The 23,206-nt window shown below is 27.1% G+C and overlaps 1 protein-coding gene across 6 annotated transcripts in view; it reads left to right on the forward strand.

Annotated features, from left to right (window-relative positions):
* Positions 1–23,206, forward strand: part of LOC122719041 (vesicular acetylcholine transporter) — an 87,046-nt gene that overhangs the window by 61,099 nt on the left and 2,741 nt on the right. Inside the window, exons 1-9 of one of the 6 annotated variants that reach the window (XM_043944561.1) lie at positions 15,918–16,099; positions 16,681–16,917; positions 17,200–17,372; positions 18,737–18,917; positions 19,969–20,143; positions 21,276–21,505; positions 22,011–22,222; positions 22,489–22,611; positions 22,802–23,006. In XM_043944561.1, coding sequence (XP_043800496.1) covers positions 16,915–16,917; positions 17,200–17,372; positions 18,737–18,917; positions 19,969–20,143; positions 21,276–21,505; positions 22,011–22,222; positions 22,489–22,611; positions 22,802–23,006 — 1,302 coding nt within the window. In that variant the 5' untranslated portion in view covers positions 15,918–16,099; positions 16,681–16,914. Of the gene's footprint in view, positions 1–15,917; positions 16,100–16,680; positions 16,918–17,199; positions 17,373–18,092; positions 18,211–18,736; positions 18,918–19,968; positions 20,144–21,275; positions 21,506–22,010; positions 22,223–22,488; positions 22,612–22,801; positions 23,007–23,206 lie in introns of those variants that run through there. The other 5 variants (XM_043944563.1, XM_043944562.1, XM_043944564.1 and 2 more) reach the window with 5 other exon arrangements.

Genomic DNA, 23,206 nt, shown 5'->3' on the forward strand with positions numbered 1-23,206 from the left:
CGTATGTGTAATAACATCGAAAAGGAAACTTGTGATTTAAACTTGTTTAAAAGATAGATCAGAAATTACGAACATATGTAATGCTGAGAGATCTAACTGATATGAGAAAAGCAAAAACATAGAATTGAAAATTAAATGCTTTTACAAATATTTAAAATTATAATGAAGCTAATAAATAAAGATTGAACTATATATAACTTTCATAAATCAAAAAGATAGGAAAGCTAATATCAGGATTTATACTACAGGTGAAAAAAATGCTAATTAGCATTTGTAATCTAAAATTCTTATAAATTTATTAACCAATAATTTAACCTCGAATCCAATTATTATCCAAACGATATATGTATATATATTTAATATAGAAGAAAAAAAGAATAAAAATTTTAAATATACGATTGTGAAATTGAAAAATAAAATTCAACGATTGCCTCAAAGAGAGAAAGATGTTTCGTGTCGCACAGCCTGTTCTTATATTCCAGAGGCACTTAAGTACACAAATATTTATGGTATCTTGAAGTCTGGAGCAAAAAACAAAGGCTTCTATCGATGCAGAAGATGAGTTAAAGTGGAAAGAAGAGGGAAATCCGTCCCTCGCAGCCACTGTATACCCGGCGGGATTAACCTTTAATTCTATCCTGACTTGACAGCCCCCTCGTCCTTGAGGAGGGGTCTGCTACGTGCACATCAAACGCTCTTCAAGTTCCAACATCGAACGGTAACCAGATCAAAATGAAATTTCGAAAATTGATCTTCTGTCTGATAGTAACGTGCTCTCTCGTAACTGTACATTTCCAAGATCACACGAAGGGAGTGGAAAATTTTCAAGGAAAGAATAATTGAAAATTACATTACATTACATTGAGATTTGTATAATACAGGATTAAGTATCCATATATTTATATTTAATTTTTTGCAATGGAGAAATGATTGTTAATCGATTTTCTACAGAAATTGGAACAAATTTTCAATGGAATTAGATATATTGGTAGATAAAATTTTCGAAAATTTCAGCAATAATACAATTTCCTGTATCTTTAAAAAGGAAAAGATTCATAAAATTTATTATGGCAAGATCCACAACAATTCTCTATAAATATGTATATTATATTGTATATCAAAGTATTTTTGAAAATATCCTGACGTACAGATGTACTATCTAGAAATACAACAAGAGCTATTTAGAGATGAACAGAAAAAAAAAAGAAGAAAGAAGAGGAAGAAATAGAACAATCGGTGTTAATTTAGAAGAGAGAAATATATCGACATGGTAGGGAAGATAAATGAAACGAATGTAACAGGGGGAAGCTGGCTTCATGTTTTGGGCGTGAACACAGAGAAGCGTCAACACCAGGTCAAGTGGATCGATGCAGGTTACCTACGAACACCTACACCTTTTTACCGTCTCCTACAACCACGATCCTTTGTAAGAATAAACCATAATGCACGGTGCTATTATTTAGCTTCAAAAATATTTTTCATCGAACGTATTAAAAAATTCCTTCGAGCCTGACATTTCTTTGATCACTCTCTACACTCTCGAAATTATAAATATCATGACATTTAAATTCGTTTACTTTTGTTTCGCAATTCAATTTACAATTCCATACACGATATTTTTTTAAAAACGTGGCAATCAAATAGAAATTATAAATAACATGACATTTGTGCATGAAATTTATTTAACGAATCTATTCGATAGATATTCAATATTTTGTTTCATTTTTTAATTACACCATATGCTTGCCCGTGTTTATAATTATCATTGCTTGAAATTGGACCTTAATTTTACGAACGTGTTAAATTACGTATTTGTTAGTTGTATCAATCATATAATATCAGATTAAAATTTAACATTTCCATATTATTTTTAAAACGATAATATTTTTTTTAGAATTATATTGCATCACAAGCCAAGCACAAACGCTCAATTGAAATCTCCAGCAAACGCATACACATATATATATACATCGTACATAACCTAACTCCAATCAAAGACCGAACCAGCAATCTTCTTCTCGAAAGGCGATCAAAGTTAAGCCCAATCTCTTAAATCAAACAACCATTACAAATTCGATACTTTCCTGGAAAATCATCGAGCTTAAGAAAGAACCAGCACCACATATATATCATGCATGCAGTGTCGAAATACGTGCACACGAGCGATCGGAAACAACTCGTGGAGCAAATTTACCTTTCCTCCTCTGTTTGGACAGAGAATTCGACGAATAGTGTACTCTACGGATACACAGGAGGATGCAAAGCGACCAAAGGTGTCCTCACGGCTGGTCGATAAGTGCGCAGAATCCGGGGTAACGATTGCAGGAGAGCGGCTCGTACGTACAGGTAAGGCACGAGACCGACTGATCTGGATCAGCACGACCTCGTCCCAAAGGCTAGACTTGCTAGAGGTTACGACCCGGTTAAATAGCCGCTCGATTCGCCATCGATTGACCCGGTGACGAGTTTTATCGCTCGACTCGCGCAACTCCGTCCCACCTGTCAGATCATTGTTTCGAACAGATGGATTTTGAGGTTAGGTTCTCCGTATGTCGATGATTTTTTCAAATATTACGGTATAAGGGTATATTGGATATATCGTAATATTGCAATAAAGAGGGATAAGATTTTGAACAAGTTTTTGCTACGCGTATTATATTGGTTGGTTTTTTGGAAAATTTTGCAAAAAGTGATCGCTTGGATTTGAAATATAACTTTAAATTTGTATATATGCATGATGAAATAATTTAATCGCTTCGAATTCGAAGTCTAGGATTTTTGGAAATTTTAATAATAATCTTGGTAGGTCGAGGAGTGAATGAAAATTTGAGAATTTATGATAACATTTTTTCACATGGTAGAATCGAATAAGAAGATTAAGCGAATTCCTTATCATTTCAAACTTGTTCCTGTTTTACTACGAAAAATTTGATCGAAACTTTCAAAGTCTTGAACTTATCGAGACTTCAAACTCTTATAAGATTTATCGATACTTTTAAAGAGTATCATGCTTCGAAGTGATTATATTCAAAGTGATTCGAAATTCCATAGTTTTGGAAACTTTAGAAATTGAAACTCCCATTATTTCTAAATAATACTCGGATATCATGTGCATTCTATAGATTTTTATACATTCAAATTTTTCATAAATGCATAAATATTTTTAATTATAACTTAAAAAAAAATTAAAAAATCAACACTGTCACTTCGATTGCTTAAAAATTATTCCATATTTTATTTTTGTATCCCGTAGAATATTCAAATTTCAAAATAACAAAAGTAGCAAATTTTTTATGAATATCTCGAAAATTAAATTTAATCATCTGGAATATTTATTGGAAAAAGTTTATTATTATCTTGTATATTTAAAAATCATAAAAATCCAGGAAGATATCAATGGATTCGTTGGATTTAAATTTCACCAGCAACAGAGAAAAATCATACGGCTTCCTCGAAGGGAGATGGAAGTCAGATCGTCGGCTTGACGAGAGGATCTGAAAGAAATTCGTACGATATCAGGGTGGAGTTATGGGCTTACGGTTGTGGTAAATCCGTGGTAGGATGGATTATTGCGATTTCAATTGGATTTTGGATTCATTAGTTTTTCTGATGTTTAATTCGAAAAAATTTAAATGAATTTTTAATTTGTATATATTATATTAAATCTATGAATATTCTTAATTGAGTAAATTAGGAGTGATAGTAACATTTTGATTTTGAAATAGAATTACGTAAAAATTGATACATTTACAATGGAAATTTTTATATGAAAATGTTAATCAATTATCTAATATATTTTAATTTTAAAAAATTGCAATATTTATTGAAGTAAATTATAATAGTAGAGAAAATAAAATATATATTATTTATATATAAAAAAAATAATTAAAAATTATAAGATTTTTTTTTTAATAAATTAAATTACTTTATATCAAAATTATGAGAAATATAATACAAAAATATTCATCATTGTTGCATAATAAAAAGTATAAATTAATTATGTTTATAAATCGTATAGAAATTCATAACAAATGGATTAATTAAAAATTTTTCGAAGTATGTATTTGCACATGAATGGATAAAATTTATTATCGTTAACTTTCGAGAAAATTTTAATACAAATATATGAGAAACATTATAATGATAAATTATTATCAGTGACATTATTTTTATTGGACAAAATATACATTGCATAAAATACGTGACAAATAGCCGTATAAATTACGCAATATACAAAATTTGCAAAATATGAATTATTTAAAAAATTTCCATATCTCCATTTCTCGTACACACGATATTCTAAAAGCGTACAATTTATATCTATTTATAAATAATTATTTCTTTATAATAACTTGTATATAATTATTATTATAGTTACATTACCATAATATTCTTAATTATTACAAACAAAAAATAGACAAATGTCTTAATAAGAAATATCGTTAACATTTTCTCAAATACAAACGAATTGAAATGATATACTAATGAAGAATAAAATTTGATATTACGCGCAAAAGTGAAAAGGACCAATAAATGATCAGACGAGGTAGGGAAGGAAGAAAATTAATTCGAAGATTTTCGAAGGACGTTGAGATTGAACGCACGCTTAGTTAATCTCCGCAGATGCGAGTTGCCATCGAAACGAGAAACTTTCTGATCCTGTTTTCATCGTGGGTCAGTAGGAATCCCTGAATGCTGTCGAAGTCTCCTCGTCGAGGTCTCCACGATCGATCCGTGGGTCCAATCGCTACGTAGAATCACGTAACATAAGTATTACCGTCACGTACGCGATGCTGGTGATTTCAATGGTAATTCCTTCAAATGGAAGAATGAAGAACGTTAACGTGCTGCGATCATAATAATCGATAACTGATCTCTCAACTGAAAGTATGCAGTAAGACATCATTATAATATTTATGGAATATCTTTGGAAAGTCTTTGGAAAGTTTCTAAATGAATGGAAAAGTTGATGTGTAAAAATTGAGGCTCATCTATTATTTAAGTAATTTAACTTTGCCTGTAGAAATTCCTGTATATAGACAACCGTGCAATATACAATGCCGTGCCGTATTACTATATCACTTGCTCTGCAAAATCCAATTTTGTCTGAGCTAAATGCATGTCGTGAAGTCTGTATTGAAATCAAATGGTTCTGTAATAGTTTGAATATAAATCGATTTTAAACAAATTTTATGCATAAAATATTTCATTTTCTTCGAAACAATTTAAATTACTTTGCATTAATTCTTTGCAATAATGGATCATAAAATAATGAAAAATGTTAAAAAGTTTCTTTTTGTGTAATAATATACAATCCTTTTATGCATTACGTTACATTTATCTTTCGATATATTTTAAAAGTAAATAAAAAAAAAATATTGTTAACAATTTTCTTTTCTTTTTAAATATAAATTTTTAGTATTTGTATTGTTTCGAAAAATGTATGTTTCTCGAATATTGTTGTATAGAATATTTGCTGAATACATAGATATTCTGAGATGAGAATAACAATTAGTAAAAAGGAAAACGCTGTAATATAATTTTTCAATTAGTTTTAATATATTTTTATATTATGTCTACATCAAAGAATAATACTTACTGCAAGAATTTTGTTATCCAAATATTTTCTTATTCTTCTCCAGCAAGGGAAAGAAATAATGCCTCCAAGAAATGGTTCTTGGTTATACAATATTCAATTTTCCTTCTCGCATAAATTTTCAATATTTTCATTCAGAGAAATGCTGCAATATTCTCTCGCATTTCTAGAATCACCTTACTTACATACAAAACTAGCAATTTCAACAGGTTCTATTGAGAGAACACGCACGAAATATCATTTCTTTGAAGGAAAAAAAAAAAAAACGCAAATCTAAGATAAGATTAGATTTTTCCATTCCAATTACGTCGATTATAATTGATTTTAAATTGAGATATAAAAAAAAAAATCATTAATCAAACATAACCATGACTCACTCAAAAAGTTCGAAACTCGTGCTCGAAGTTGTCAGCAACTAATTCAGAGGACCGAAACTGGATTGGTTCGACCCCGGTTTATCAAACTGTGTCTTCCATCCTTTTTGCACGCACGTTCGTTCAGAACTCTCTCTCTCTCTCTCTCTCTCTCTCTCTCTCTCTCTCTCTCTCTCTGAGGTGTCGAGTTTCCCGTTTAACGCGATACTTCATTAGCCACGTGGTGAAAACGGTGGGTCGTGTCCTGTCGTACAAAAGGTTTCGCAGAAATCGATGGAAATCCAAACGAACCCTATCGATCATTAACCCTCATCGTTCCGTCGAGTTTGAAACTCGAATATTTGTATGATAAAGTGTGAGTTTACAAACTCGTTTTACGAACATATTCGAAAATTGCGACGGTTTTTGAGAATTAATGAGGTGAAAGGTAAATGTTCATTTTTTTTTTTTTTTTTATCATCGTTGTATCATCGTTCTGTGTATCATCTTTTTTGGAATAAATGTATTTTTGAAGGATAATAAGTTAAGACGAATTTAATATTCATTGTTTAATTTTATCAACAAAAACCATAAAAGGATATTTCTCCCATATTTTTGACTCGTATGTCTCTCGATTCTAGCGTTCCTCATAGAACTTTGTTATTTACCTTCATTTTACTTTTCGATGAAAAAAAAATTTCCGTTTCAAGAAGAACAAACAAATCCTTCTAGAATAATAAAAACCGAACAATAGAACCTCTCCTTTTTACAATCGTTTTCGATCGTGTTTTTTCGAGCCTATTCCAGTGGTCCGCGAACAAGAACCACGAAAAGAAAAAAAAAGTCTAGAGGGGAAAAAAAGAAAAAAAAAAAATATGTCACGAAGTCCAAAAGGATTATCAAGGTCCGTTCCATGGCCGTTGAATCCGTTTGAGGTGTGCAGAGGTGTGCAGAGGTGCACTTTGGAAACCACTGACACGAAGGTACACAAACGTGGCCGTGTCCCGCCGAGTGGTCGATAACGCCGAGTTTGCGCTGACAGAGAGTCATATTGTATAATACGTATGTACGTATTGCATGTGCAAAAGACAAAGAGACGAAAAATATTGGGAAGGAAGGATGAGAAGAGAAATTAATGAAAATCAATTGCGAATCATTATTGTTAATAATCCAGAAGAAGGTAAAATAGGTAAATGAATATTTCATTTGGGGTGGAGGGTGAGTGGAAAAAGAGGAGAGGAAGGAGGAAAGAAAAGTGGAGAGGATATAATCGGTTGAAGAGAGAGAGAGAGAGAGAGAGTGAATGGAAAGCTGTGGTATCGTGTTCGAGCTTCTGTTGAAATCTCCGTAACTTGACACCCACCCCCGTGAACTTCGATGAACGAGGGTTGATGTCTCCGAGCTTAGTGATTCCACTTGTGCTCGATGCCCAATCAGAAATTTGTTGAATTGAAAAGACGGTATATGCAGTTGAGAATTCTTCATTTGATTAAGGCGTAATTCGTAAAAGGATTAAAAGAAATATCTTCTTTCAATTCTTACAAATATCGAGAAATTAAATTTAAATGTCTATTTAAATATATAATCGTTATCCTCATCTTCTTATATATTATAATCAGAATCAATTTGAATCTGATTATAATTACAATTAATGTTGATGAAACGTTATGAATATATTCTCTTATATTTAATAAAACAATTTGAAGTTAAAGTTAATTATTCAACATAGAAGAAAAAGTAAAAAGTAGTTACTCAATATAAAAATCGATAGTAGTTATTCAATAAATTTAATAAAGTAGTGACTTAACACGAAAACGATGAAGCAGTTATTTAACGTAACAACGGATACATAAGTTGCATTTTCTAACAAGGAAACGCACAATTGTTTTCGGAGGCTTTTGTAATCTCGATAATGCCTATTACGTATAACACGATGATTCAAAGCGTACAAAACTCTTATGAATTACACGTGAATGTTTTAATATTATCTCACGGCAAAGTCTTTATAGACAAAAATAGCTTATGTCATAATTTGCCAAGATGGGTCAAAGAAGATTTCATGGCTGTCCGCAATCTTCACGGGATGACTCGACAATAGATCCATAGTCGATGAATCAAAACCGATTTTGTAATGCGATTACATAATCGTTTAAATATGCCATTATATCATTATACTATTATAGTATGGAATAATCGAAGAACAATGACACAAGATCTTCTAATAATTATTTATATCCATTGATCGATTTTACTTGTAACCACCTGAATGTTAAATTAATTATAATCGATATAATAATCGAATTGCAAAAAAAAAAAAAATTATTTTCATTTCTGTGAATTATTATTATATTATTATATAAACGTATTAAATAATAATATTTCTGCTAATGAATAAAAACTCTGACTTATTTTTTACTTATTATCGATTACGAAAAATATTATTATTTTTTTTTTTTTCAAAATTATAATTCGTCAATTTTAATTCGGCATTACGATCGCGTAAGATTCTTACGCAGCGATTCAGAATATTTAAAACTCTAGAGTAATAATTTAATTGTAGCATTGTTGCAACGAAAGATACGTGAATATCGTGGATATCGAAAGAATATTCCAATCATTCACCGTTATTGCATTAACCGTTTCTTCACGGTACTTCGAATAAAGCAAGTACTTACCTACATCGCACGAAACTCTCCTCGTATAATTCCACCTGCACTCGTTGAACTACTTACATACTTTCATGCAGCTATTACAGAACACCAACTCGGGATAACATTCATCAGAAACGTGTACGATCCGTTTGCAGAATCTTCTCACGGCGAAAGATCTATTATTAAAACGTGCAGGATGTCGCGCATTGTAGATGGACTAGTTTTTAACACTAGTATAAATTATTTTACTTTTATCGAAGCATGGAATTGTTTTAATCGGTTTAAATATTTGGTGGTGAAAAAAAAAATAAATAAATACAATTTGTTCTCAACAATTATCGATGGAATATGTTATATAAAAATCAATATTAGAAAGATGGAAAAAATATTTAGAGCTAAATCTATTTTTCATTTGTAGAAAAGAATAATTAAAATATTAAAAAAGTAAAAAATTTAATTTTTAATCAGATACGATAAAAGATATTATCCTTCGTTTAACTTCATAAATTCAATTCGTTCTACTTTCATTTCTATCTTTAATAAAATCAAATCAATCAAATTAATTGAGCTATTTAATAAAATGAAAAAAATAAAGATTATACGCTACGAATGGAAATATGATTAAATTTCTTTTGCCTGTCATTTCCTGTTTCGCGAAGAAAACGAAGATAAACGAGCAATAAGATTATTTATCTTTGACATTTCCATATTACTTCTACTTCTTTTCAGTTAGTTTAATGATAAATGAACTTAATATCTTTAATATTTTAATGTTATTTAATGCTTTTCTGAAGAGGAGAAAAATATACGATAGAGATAATAAAAAGTGATCGTTAACGAATCGATTGCGAAAGAAGCTTCATAAAGGAAGCTCAATTTAAAGAATGACAAGAAATCATCAATCAAGATTAATGATGATATCATATTTAAGATGAATTAAGCATTCACTGGATATGGATGCATTAACAGGATAATAAACATATCAATGAAATTAGTCGTGACAAATATAGAAACGATAATTATAGTAACGTTATAATATACCATTTAAATGAATTTGTTTATCAGATCAATATTTTTAAATCAGACGAGTAAATAAGATATATAATTTGAAAATTAAAAGAAAATATTTAAAAAAATAAAAAGAGATGAGAAATTTAATGTAAAGTTATCGATAATGATTGACGATAAATGATTGATTTTATGGTCAATCTCAATACAGTGTTCACCTGTAAAAATGAAAATTAAAAGCTAGTCGAAACAACATCAACATCTGCACCGCTCGATCGATAAAATAGAATAAAACTACCATACCGATGATGAAACTATAGAAAAGCTGAAAATGAAAGTGGAAGCGAAAGTGGTGTTGTAAAAAAATCCTCGTCATTATCCGTTTGTATGGACTGTCAGTGTATCTGGATGATGAAATTTATCGACGCAAGATCGAAAGGATCACGGGTCTCGTGATCGTACATCGCGTATCGCAAAACTGGTTCAATAGGTAATTCATATTACACGAGATCGGTTACGCGTAACGATGTCTCATTAAGTCGGAGGAGATGCTCACAAATCCTCACGAAACACTCTGTTTCGTAATGGATCGTGGGTTTCGATGCCAAAAGGAAGAACTAGAATCGATAGGTGGAAAAGATACCACGGGCACGACACCAAGAAAGAAGGATTTACGCGCTTCTTCATTGTCAACGCTGATGATCGTTAATCAAATCTGCAAATAAAAATTATTATTATTTCCGCGGATCTTTTTACATACATAGAGATTTTATTTAAAAAGTTATTTATGCGATAAATACAATATTTATATTATATTTATATTATTTGTACGATAATATAGCATTGTGATCCACTATAATCCGCTGTTTTATGGATCTCTTCGGACGAATATTAAACTTTTTATGACCAATTTTTATATCATCTTATAGAAGATATCCAATAAATCATTGTTCACGTTTTTTCGCGTAAAAATATAATTAACGTTTATGGACTGTTAATATTTTTAATGTAATATAAATGTAGATATAACAGTAAATCATTCAAGCTATATATAATTCTTCTAAAAGTCTCTTAAAATAATTCTATGATATTTTTTTCACTTGAATTAAACTTAAAGTCTCGACAAAGTGTATATATATATATATATATATATATATATNATTGATTTATCCTTTACATCTAGTCTATAAATTTATCATTCTTCTTCCTCTTCTTTGTTAATTTAATTCTTTTCAAAAAAATACGTACGTAACTATGTTTTCAATATCCACTCCAATGGATCCCAATATCGTGTTTTTAAACAATTTCTATTAGTACTGTTGAAGATCCAATAAATCTATTACCCTTATGTACATCCTTTTGAGAACGCTTTGATTACGTCTACATTTTGCTTACTCCTTCGCTAAAACGTTGCACGTGCTTCTTCTGGCGTAACATATTACCAAAGATGTGTCTCAATACATGCTCTCTGGCCAACATTCCTGATACCTCTTGCAGAAATGCACAATAAAAAACTTGTAGATAAAAGTCTTTGTACTTTGATTTTTTTTAATACTCTTGTATTTAATAATAATATTATTACGATATACATGTTTATATTTGAGTAAAAACATATTGTGAAATCAGAGCAGCGTATTTACAGATCTCGTCGTTTCAACAAATTTTCAAATTATAGATATATGTTATTTTAAAATTAATTTTTAAAGTTATATGAAAAATTATTTATATGAAATATAAATTGAAATATGTTTGAAATATATTTTTGAAAAGTGTAAAATAACATATTTAATATTAAAGAACGGATTCGATATTTATTCTGAATGTTATTTGAGCAACAAATTTTCAATCAAAAAATAAATATCATTTTCTCGAATAATCAATTCTTCAATTTATTATTTTCATATGCTACAAAATCTCTTGATACAAAATCGTAAATTCGAACAAAATTTTTCTATAAAAAAAAAAATCTTGATTTCGTATCAAAAGAATATAAGTTGACAGGAGATGGCACGTAAAATTTTCTTCTAAGAATTCTGAAATTAAAGTTATCGTGTAAATTTTCGATTTTGTATCAGGAGAATATAATTGGACAAGTGATAATAAGTGAAATTTTCATTTTTTATTACTTTCGAAAAAATTTTTATAAATATTTTTACTTCTTATAATGCATTTGATTATTGTCCAATTCCAACGTATAGACACATGATACATGTATTATAAATCAAATTAATAGAACTTTTCAATTGGAAAAGAGATAATTTGAAACCTTGAAACTCAATTCCCTAATCAAGAATAAATACCAACATCACTTTCATCCTCCTGTGTCAATTCACAAATCACATATATCTCCCTATCAGATTTGCATATTATTTCCTTCTCGTTAGATACGAGCAATTAAAAAACCTTTCACTCCTCGATACAACCTTCAATTGCCATATCGAAAAAGAAAAAAAAAAAAATCTTGCAAAACCAATCATTGAAATAAACGGAAATCAGCGTGCAAAGTGACACGACAGTGTAGTATTAGTAGTAGTGATGTGATGTTTTTAAAAGAGTTTCAAGAGGAAATGTATACGCTACATGTGAATATGATGAATCCACAATGTCAAATAAGAAATATGAAGCGTGCTAGATACGCGCAAAAGATCATAATCTTTCTTTAGAAAAATTGATATCTTCTCTGATTTGCGTGTATACATTTTTTTATATCACTTTTATACCACTACGCGTGTGCATCCCCATTGCGATGCAGGTGCACATGATGCAATGATCCACGAGGTGCGACGATACTTTCTCGACACGATTGTAGGAGTTATTTAGTTTAACCGGAGAATGTCTGTATACGCGAACATTTATATTTGTAAATATTTTGAATGATTCTATTATATGGGATGTTAACTCTTCCAGTCAAAATTTGCGTTGTGTCTTTGACTTTTCTTTAAATTTATTGCGAAAAAATGTAAACATGTGAAGTATCACTTGTAAATAGTAAATTAGGAGTTAAATAATAAAGTCTTAAAATGGAAAAATTCTAGGAAAAACTTATACAGGTTAAGTGAAAAATATATAATATAAAAAAATATGTAATAGTATTCGTGGAATATCTTTGGAAAGTCGATTGTTGATATGGAAAAATATCGATTGAGATTTATTAAGTTAAATTAGTGAACGATTGGAGTTTGGGTCGGACGAAGCGAAGAGGATGTAGAAATAGAGTAAGAATATGAATATTTGACAGGCTTAGAATAGTTATGAATAAAGAAATCAAAGAATAATTTTAGAAAAATTTAATATGCTGAATGAGCATAAATATATATTATAAATCTTCAGAATATTGCAAATTATTTCTTTTTTTTTTAAATTAAAACAAAAATTTCGAACAAATTGAACAAGTGATATAAAAAGGTTAATTTTTTATTAATTAACATTAATTAACATTATTTTGAACATATAAAAATTTTTAATACAATAATAAAATTATTATTTATTTTGTTTTTTTTTAATAATCACATATATTAAATTTCAATGGGCTTATAATAAGCATCACAAAACGTTGATTCTAAATTATTCTTAAATAATCGTTTCATTAATTATTTACAAATTTTAAGCATCTTACGTTACGATTTACAACGAATTTACAACGAATTTGTGCAAAACAGATTAAACATCGAAAAAAAAACAAGCCAAGCCATTTATTTCGCGAAATGATTACTTTAAAACGCGCATCGAGCGTATCGTGTTGCACGCTGGTTGCGCAATTGTGCGCTATGCGCAACTAAGCGGTCGAAACGATGAATATACAAGATTTAAAAGTAAGTATTTACTTACTTCTCTCAAACACGAAAATATTTTTTTAAAAACTAAGGATGGAACATTTGAAACCTGGAAACATCGTTTATTTGATATTAAAAAAAGTTTATTTAAATTCTTAAACATTGAACTTCTTTGTTACTTTGATATTTAAAATCGAGATAATTATATGAATATATTTATATGAATAACTTGTGAATATTTTGTGAAAATTTATGAATAAAATTAATAAAATAACATACAAAAAATATATACGATATATAAAATAGCAAAAATAATAATTTTAATATAAATTTTTTAACGGAATCCATTTTGTCGATAAAGTTGTAAACTTTAAGATCAGCGCCATCTCGCGTTTGGATCGCCGAAGCTCCAACTTGTTATTAGCATAGCAGAATGTTTAAGGAGGTATTCGAAGTCATAAACAAAGAGAACATTATTGTGCGAAAAGGACAGAGAATATTTCCCACCATTTTAAGGAAAATTCGTTAATTATTCGTCTTCTATTTAAAATTTCGCCACATTCAGGCATGCATTTAAAAGCTAGAACCTCAGATAAGTTTCTCGTATCAATTTTAATATGAAATTCTTTTTTATTAATTATTTATTAATGATTAATACTTTATATGTTCTAACACATCGAAGACGCCATATTGAACATTCATTAATTATTCGTATTTTACACAAAATTTCAGCACTTTCAAGCATGCATTTAAAAGCTAGAATCTCAGACAAGTTTCTCATGTCAATTTTAATATGAAATCCTTTTTTATTAATTATTTATTAATGATTAATAATAAGAAATTAATGAGNATACTTTATATGTTCTAACACATCGGAGACGCCATATTGAACATTCATTAATTACTCGTATTCTACATAAAATTTCAGCACTTTCAAGCATGCATTTAAAAGCTAGAACCTCAGACAAGTTTCTCGTATCAATTTTAATATGAAATCCTTTTTTATTAATTATTTATTAATGATTAATACTTTATATGTTCTAACACATCGAAGACGCCATATTGAACATTCATTAATTATTCGTATTTTACACAAAATTTCAGCACTTTCAAGCATGCATTTAAAAGCTAGAATCTCAGACAAGTTTCTCATGTCAATTTTAATATGAAATCCTTTTTTATTAATTATTTATTAATGATTAATAATAAGAAATTAATGAGAATCGATTACATCATTCCACGTGTGATATATTAATCGTTAATAAATAATTAATTTAAAAAATTTCAAATTAAAATCTATATATGAAAATTATTTGAAGCTTCAGCTTTGAAATGGAAACTTAAAAGTAGAGAAATTTTTAATAGAAAATAAGAAATTAATTAATTTTCAATATAATGTTACGTGTCGGTAACGTCATTTCACATATAATATATTAATTCTTATTAAATAATTAATTCGAAAGAATTTCATGTTAAAATCGATATGTGAAAATTATTTAAAGTTTCAGCTTTGAAATACGAATCTAAAAATATAGAAATTTAATAGAAAATCATTAATTAATTAATTTACCGACATATTAGATAGTATTAGGAACCGCATAACCAAAGTTAGTGGCACGTTTTTCTGTCCTTTTCGCACAATATTACTCTCCTTTTTTATCTGTGACGTCACGAATACCTCCTTGTACATTCTACTATGCTAGTAATAAGTCGGAGCTTCGATAATCCAAACGCGAGATGGCGTTGATTTGATAAATTTTTTCGACTTTTACCTACTTTATCGGCAAAATGGATTTCATAAACAGTTTATAAAGCTACTGTGAAAGAAACGTAACAGAAATTCTATTATTTACAAAACAATGTTTAAAAACATCAAGTGAGTGAAAAAATATTAAGAAAATTAGGAAAAGAAGATTTTTGGGAAGAAAAAAGAAAAAAGAAGAATATAAAAATATATATATATATATGAAATATATTTTTAAAGTTTGTTACTATTAATTAATTATCAATTGAATGAGTGACTGAGTTAAAAAATTTGTGAAATGAAAAGAAAGAAAAAATAGGCATTCTGGATTTCAAGTTTCAAGAATTTCGAGACTTCATAATGTTTCGAATTATAATTTCATGAATTTAAGATCAGGTTTCAATCTCTATTAAACATTCTTTAATATTATAAAAGATAACACTGATATTATGAATTTCAGAATTAATTTTTAATTTTTTAATTTTTATAAGCATTTCTAAATAAATGCATTCTAAGCATTCTAACTAAATAATTTATTCTTTTACATTTTTTCTCATTTGAAAAAAAAAATAAAATAGAACAATTAGATGCATAAATATGATATAATATATATAAACAAATATTATTTTAAACTATTTATTTCTATAGAAGATAATATATAATTATGAATAATTGTAATAATTGTAAAAGAGTATTAATAATGAAAAATATATATATTTTGTAAATGTATAAAAAATTTAATTTATTGATAATGAATAGCAAACGATTTGCAATGAAAGACATTAAAAAAACAAATTTATACGTTAATATGCAGCAATATGATCGAGTCATGCTTCTCCTGAATCATCGTATTTAATCAAAAGAGAATTTGCTACTAACGAGCAATTGAATATGAGAAAAAGATATATGGAACTAAGATGTTTTACGATTACAACAAAAAGCAGGATGCGAAAATAAATGGACATTAAAGCGAAGTAAGCAACTCATACATAAACACTCATATATAAATTTTTTTTACTGTATTGTACACTACATATACATTACATACATATATATGTATATTGCGTAAAATGCACTTATTTCTTAATTATTTCTTAATTTCTATATTATATTCTTAATTATAATAATATATATATTCTTAATTATATAATTATTATTTCATAATTATATTTCTTAACTATATTTCAATGAATTGAAAGTACCTTATCACTGAAAAATACTCAAGCTATTCCATACAGCTAATATCGACAAAAATAAACTATAGGAATAAATTTATATTTAATATTTAATATTTAATATTTAATATTTAATATTTAATATTTAATATAATATTTATATTTAGGAATAAAAATTAACTTCTTATTATAAGACAATTTATCTATAGGAACTTTCAAAGAATTTTTTTTTTTAGGATTGTTAGAATTGTTTTCGATTTATTGCTTTGAAATTTTGAATATAATGATGCTAGAAATGGACTTCCATGCATATATATATATATATATGTAAATATCATATGTACATAATTCTGATATTATATATGATGTTTTGCATTCAGTATTTAATACCAGATGAGTCGCTTGACAATAATGAAGGGAATTTAAAGATAATCGCTGTTCAGTACTTGTCAAAACTGACACTTTTTCCAAATGTCAACGAGGATTACCGTGACACGTCATTAAATATGGATTAAACAATGAAATCTCGTTCAAGAACAGGATATTTTCGTTATGGTTTATCTCATTTGTAATTAATTATCAAAGTAATAATAAATACATCGTACAATAATAAAATGGTAAACAATTTTTAAAGAATTATAAAACATAAAAATATATTTTTATTATTTGATTTTAGTATATATTTATTTTTATGTAAAATAATTATACTATATATTATTATATTTATTAAATGTAAAAAAAATATATACAATTAATTTTTCTTCAAAAAAATTTACAAACAAAAATGGATAATTGTATTATGAACCATTTATATATATTATTTATTTATTATATTATATTTTACTTGTATGTACATTATTGTAATTAAAAAATAAATATTTTCTTTTATCTGTTAACAGGCAACTGATTGGTGGTTAAATGACATGTACCTGTCTGTGCCTCTGGCATTACCAATTAATAGTAATCCTGGCCTTGCAGCAAGGCCCAAAACATTTAGCAACCAAAAAGAAGCTGCCATATTCCTTGCCAGATTTCTAACAGAGCTACTTAACTATCAAGAAATATTAGATAGGTAAAAATATATTATCTTTGAAACAAATGGAATAATATAAAATTTTTATATTCCATTTACAAAATAAAACATACAAAAATTTAATTATAATAACATTAAATAAAATTTAATCATAAATAATACTTAAAATATTAAAATATAAATAAATCAATTATATTACAATCATAAGTAATTAAATAAATTTCTGATTATTAATTCATATATAAATATTAGAATTCTATATATTGTATAAACAATATAAGATATTAAAAACAATTTGCAATTTTTAACAACTATAGATACTTTATTTTTTTGTTAAATAATATTTAACTTATATAATTTTTAATTTAATTAATATAATTTATAATAGAATTAGATTATATTTACTTAAAAGTAAATATATTATATTATTATTATTATTATTATTATAATAAATAAATTTTTATTTGTTATACACATGTATGTATATTACATTATAAATTTTTATAATATATAAATCAAACTGAAAGAATGGAAAGAAATGAAAAGAAATCTTTATTAAAAATCTTCTCGAACCCGGTTGTAACCCTCTTACTTGGAAGAAGCTGACTAAGCTAATCGTAGTCGACACGAAGGCTTACCAGTCAGAACCGAGATAGAAGAAAGGCGAACGCATATGGAAGGCGCGTGAGCTCTCGAAGGAAGGAGCTCCGTCATTCGAGACGGTGATTCGAGCGGAGCGGAGGACAAAAAGAAGCCGCACTGAAATCAATTTAACGAGGGAGCACGTCTGCGAGGAAATCCGGCTTGTAGGATCCATAGAACACGACCGTAAAGAGACTCATCGCGAGTAAAACGCAAAGGATGCTCCTGTAGAAAGGTTCAAACCCTTCGGTATCCTGTATCCGCTCGCCAAGGAACTACTTCGAATACCTCCTATTTTCTTTTCCGAAATTTAACGAAAATTTCTCTTGTTAAATATTATAGGCTCTAATTTGTAGTATTTTTAAAATGAATGAATGTCTAAAAAAATGATATTATATTTTCTATTAATAGCTATTAAAAAATTCTTTTCAATTCTTTTCAATTCTTTTCAATATAGCATTAAAGGCAAAAAGAAAAAATTAAATAATTGATATTTATTAATATAGCATATTCACAATATACAATATTCACATATTTTTCTAAGACTTTTTAAAGACTTATTATTTTTTGTTTTATTTAAAATTTTTATGTTTTATTCAAAATAGCAAAATCTCTTTAAAACTATAGAATATAAATATTAATTACTTTCTAATTTAAAAAGCAAAAAATATGTACATTAAAAAATTATAAATTCTTCTATTAAAATTAGAATTTTGAAATGAAATTATTTAAGATAATCTAATAACATCTTTTCATTTTAGATCTGAATTGGATGTTGATGAAGTGAAATCAAAAGATGGAAAGAGTATGCAACCTTTATGTATGGCTCAACATTATCAAATGTATCGAATATACAGACGACCAGGTACAAACGGTGATGAACAAATTATTCTTGATAGAACTACATCTGGGAATCACATCATCATAGCTCATCACAATCTGGTATGTTTTTAACACTCTATACGCTAAATTCTATAGCTGAATATGAAATAATATAAAATATGAAATATTATAATGAAATATGTATACATTTTTCTAAAAATTTATTTTATTTTCGTTATTCATGATTTTTCATTGATATTAGAATATTCAATTTTTTTCTGATTTTCTAAAAATACTTCTTTATTAAGTATTTATATAATTCTTTTATAAAATTTATATCAATATATTATTTATTTATAATTGCAAATAAAATTATTAAAAGATTTAATATGATTTTACATAAAAAATTTTTTAAATGATATCTAATATAATTTTATAATTTTATACACATGTATGTATATTACATTATAAATTTTTATAAACAATTTCTCAATGTTTAGAAATTCTTTATTCTTTCATTTTCCATCATTTCATTTCATTTCATATTTATTTTACAGAAACACCACTTGAAATCAACTGTTCTATTTGTTCTACATCTACGTTTTACTTATTTTAAATTATACAACATTAAGTAAGTTGCACGAACATTTCATTTTATTTTTTTAATATTATTTTTAATAATTAATAATCTCTAGATCAAAATGTTTTTTATTAATATAAAATTATTTTTCATTTAAAAATAAAAGAAAATTCAAAAAAATTTGAAAATTTTTAAAAATTATAAGAAGAAAATTATAAAGATTGAATATAACAAAATTTGGATATAAAATTAAAAAAATTTATTTCAAATTTATACTTTTATAATTTAATTATAAATATATAAAAATATACAATGAAAAATAAAAAAAGAAATAAAGAGAAAGAAATTTGCGTTAAGTTTGTTAAGTAACAATGACAATTATCACAATTGTTGATAATATTACAAAAATCTATTCTGAAATATTTATATCGAACGAAATATCATGTCAATTTCAATAAAATTTGTGTAATAAAATATTTATGTTCATCATCAATTATTCATCTTTAAGTTCTTTATTCGACGAGTAATTAATGATACATAAATTTTTAATCACTTAATTGACTAATATAAATCGAAATTATATTCTTTTAGTTTTATAGCGTTCCTGTTAGAGCTCCTGATCGAGGCCGTATAACTGAAACCGAATTGGCTCAACAAATTTTAAAAATTATGGAAACTAAAGCTGATCCTCGAACTCCACCAGTTGGTATTCTTACAACGATGAAGAGACCAGCTTGGGCAAAAGCAAGGGAAGAATTACTTAAACGTATGTATTATTTTAACTATAACTCTACTACTAATATATTAAATAATTAATTTAACAATAATGTTAACAATAATAATTACGATATCACAAATAAATTCTATAAATCATAATTCACACAAAATTATTTATTCTTTATTCTTTTAAATAAAAATCTTATAAAACAAGTTTATAAATTTTATTAAATATTTTATTATTTAAATAATTTTAATTATTATTGTAATAAATAAATTAATCATTAATTTATTTTATTTCCTTATTTCATTATTAAAAGATAAAAAAAAACATTCATGTTCATTTGCTCTTAATATTATGAATTGTTTAAATGAACACATAAGTGAAAATAAGTGACTCATACCATTTACAAGCAGTTAAAGTAATCTCATTGCAAGTTTTCCAGCAACCCTTGCCACCACGTACCCTTCTAGGCCATAATTAACGGCTGTTCTGCTCTCGCCAATATTCGCAATATTCCCATTAGCCCCCTAACCCGATCTTACCTAACGACAATCTACGACCTACAAATCGAATGAACGTAAAACGAGTTAACGATGACCTGATAAAACATCAAGTTTCTTTCTTCTTTTCGAACAAAAACCAAGTCTATCGAATTTTTTATTAATCATTATCATTTATTACTGACGAAGAATAATCAGCAAAAAATATAATTGATAAAAGATTATTTATTAAAATATTTATTAAATAAATTATTGAATATTTAGAAAATATATTCTTAATTTATTTGCAAATTGAAAATTATATTTAAAAATTATAATTGATCCAATTGTTAAATATTCTATAAAAACATTTTAATTTGTAATATAAGATACTAGAAAGAGATTTGTAATATAATTTATAACATAAAATATTAGAAAGTTTTTAGAACGATGTTAGGATAAGATATTATCAAATGGAGAGAAAATATATATTAATTAACATTAATTTAATAACAAAATTACCAATGAAACATTACCTTGAGGACATGATTGATTTCGAACCAGTTTCAATCTTTAAATTAATGGAAATAATATAATAATATATAACAATATATAAAAATAATATTGTAATAATAAATAAATAATAAGAAAAACATAGACAGAAACAAAAAAGTAAGGGTATTAGAATTTTTTTATAGATGAACAAAATCGGCACAATTTGGAATTATTGGAAAGATGTCTATGCGTGGTATGTATCGATGATGATATATTACCAGCGACATTCAACAATCCTCTAAAGAAAGAAGATCGATGGATCGATGATCGAGATTATGCAAATGTACTTCATCATGTTCTTCATGGCGGAGGTTCCAGACATTTGGGTGCGAACCGATGGTTTGATAAAACATTCCATGCCATTCTCGGCAAGGTATACATACATATATCTATATAAAGTATAACTATACCCACGATGATTAAGACGGAAATTCAAATTCAATATTGAAACAGAAACTTTTCCTCGATAAAATGTTATTTCTGCTCGAGTGAGTTATTCCTATTTGAACCGTTTTTTTTTTATCCAAGTTGCTAGGTCGACTTGTCATTTCGATTTGTCATAAATGAATAAAAAACTTTGAAAAGATACTTGTACAGATATTGTTTCTTCCATTATAATAGATAATATGCTTCTTGTAATAATTCATCATTTTTTTATTCCCTTTTTACCATATTGTTATTAAAATTTCTTTCTTTTTATATCAAATCAGAATTTGAAAAAATATCATAAATGAAATATTATCATTTTATTTTTAAATAATTGATATATAATATATTAATATATTAATATAATAATATATTAAGATTTTTTATCAAATTTATATGTGTAATTATACGTATTCAATTATACGTGTTTCTTGACAAATGTTCAATCCAAGGACGGAATGTGGGGCATGAACTACGAACATTCGGCTGGCGAAGGTCCAGCGATTTTTATTACATTCGAAGAACTAACAGAGAAAGTCGATGCTATGTCACCACCTGAGGAAAATACCGTTCCATCGCATTTGCCTGCACCTGAAAAGCTCGAGTGGTATCTATCTGAACAAAGTTTCAACGATATCAGAGATGCAATGATATCTTTTGATGCGTAAGTCACAATATATCTATTTAACATATTTATATATATATTAATATATATATAAGAAAGTTTGGAAAAAGAAATGTAGAAAATAGATTTTTATTCCTTAAGATAATTATTTTTATAGCTTTACAGAGAGAAAAAATTATAAATATTTATTTTATAAAATATAATAATATAATATAAAATATATTTATCCACATATTTTATATTAAAATATACTTAAAATTGAACTCTCTCAAATTATATTTCATATGTTTACATTAACAATACAGATTAGTGGAAGACTTGGATCTTTGCATATTGTGGTTCCAAGAATATTCGAAAGAATTCATTAAATCACATAAAATTAGCCCGGATGTTTATATACAATTAGCTCTACAATTTACACATTTTAGGTGAGTACTTTTTATCTGAATAAATGCTTATATTTATTAAAAATATAAAAAAAAAAGATACAAATTTTACATATTTTATTATTATGAAAAATCTACAAGATTTTACTACTTTTTAATTTAAATTTTCCATGAAGTTAAATATTATTTAAATATCTTTTACTTAATGGTAAATGTTTCTTGTTTCATGTAGATTGCATGGAAATTTAGTAGCAACTTATGAAAGCGCGGGTATTCGAAGATTCGCACTAGGAAGAGTTGATTGCATTAGAGCGGCCAGTCCCGAAGCTCTAAACTGGGCGAAAGCAATGTGCCAAGGAGATCCTGATAGTCAAATCGCCACTCAACAGAATATTCAAGACGAAAGCACCAAAAGAGTTCAGTTCACCATTTACAGTGTAACTGAAACTTGGCTGTATTTTGTAGTTTGTCTTTTATAACAAGGCGGAATAACATTCGAAAGACGAGATAATTTCGAAAATAATGATCTTATTATCCATTTTATTAATTCTCGTAATCAAAACATCCATATTGCATAATCTTTTTTTTTATATCCATAAAATCTTGATTAAAAAATTTCAAATTGAGTCTGAGATCA

This window comes from Apis laboriosa, unplaced genomic scaffold, assembly GCF_014066325.1.
Source record: "Apis laboriosa isolate Shangri-la unplaced genomic scaffold, ASM1406632v1 scaffold69_cov144, whole genome shotgun sequence".
Taxonomy (NCBI): domain Eukaryota; kingdom Metazoa; phylum Arthropoda; class Insecta; order Hymenoptera; family Apidae; genus Apis; species Apis laboriosa.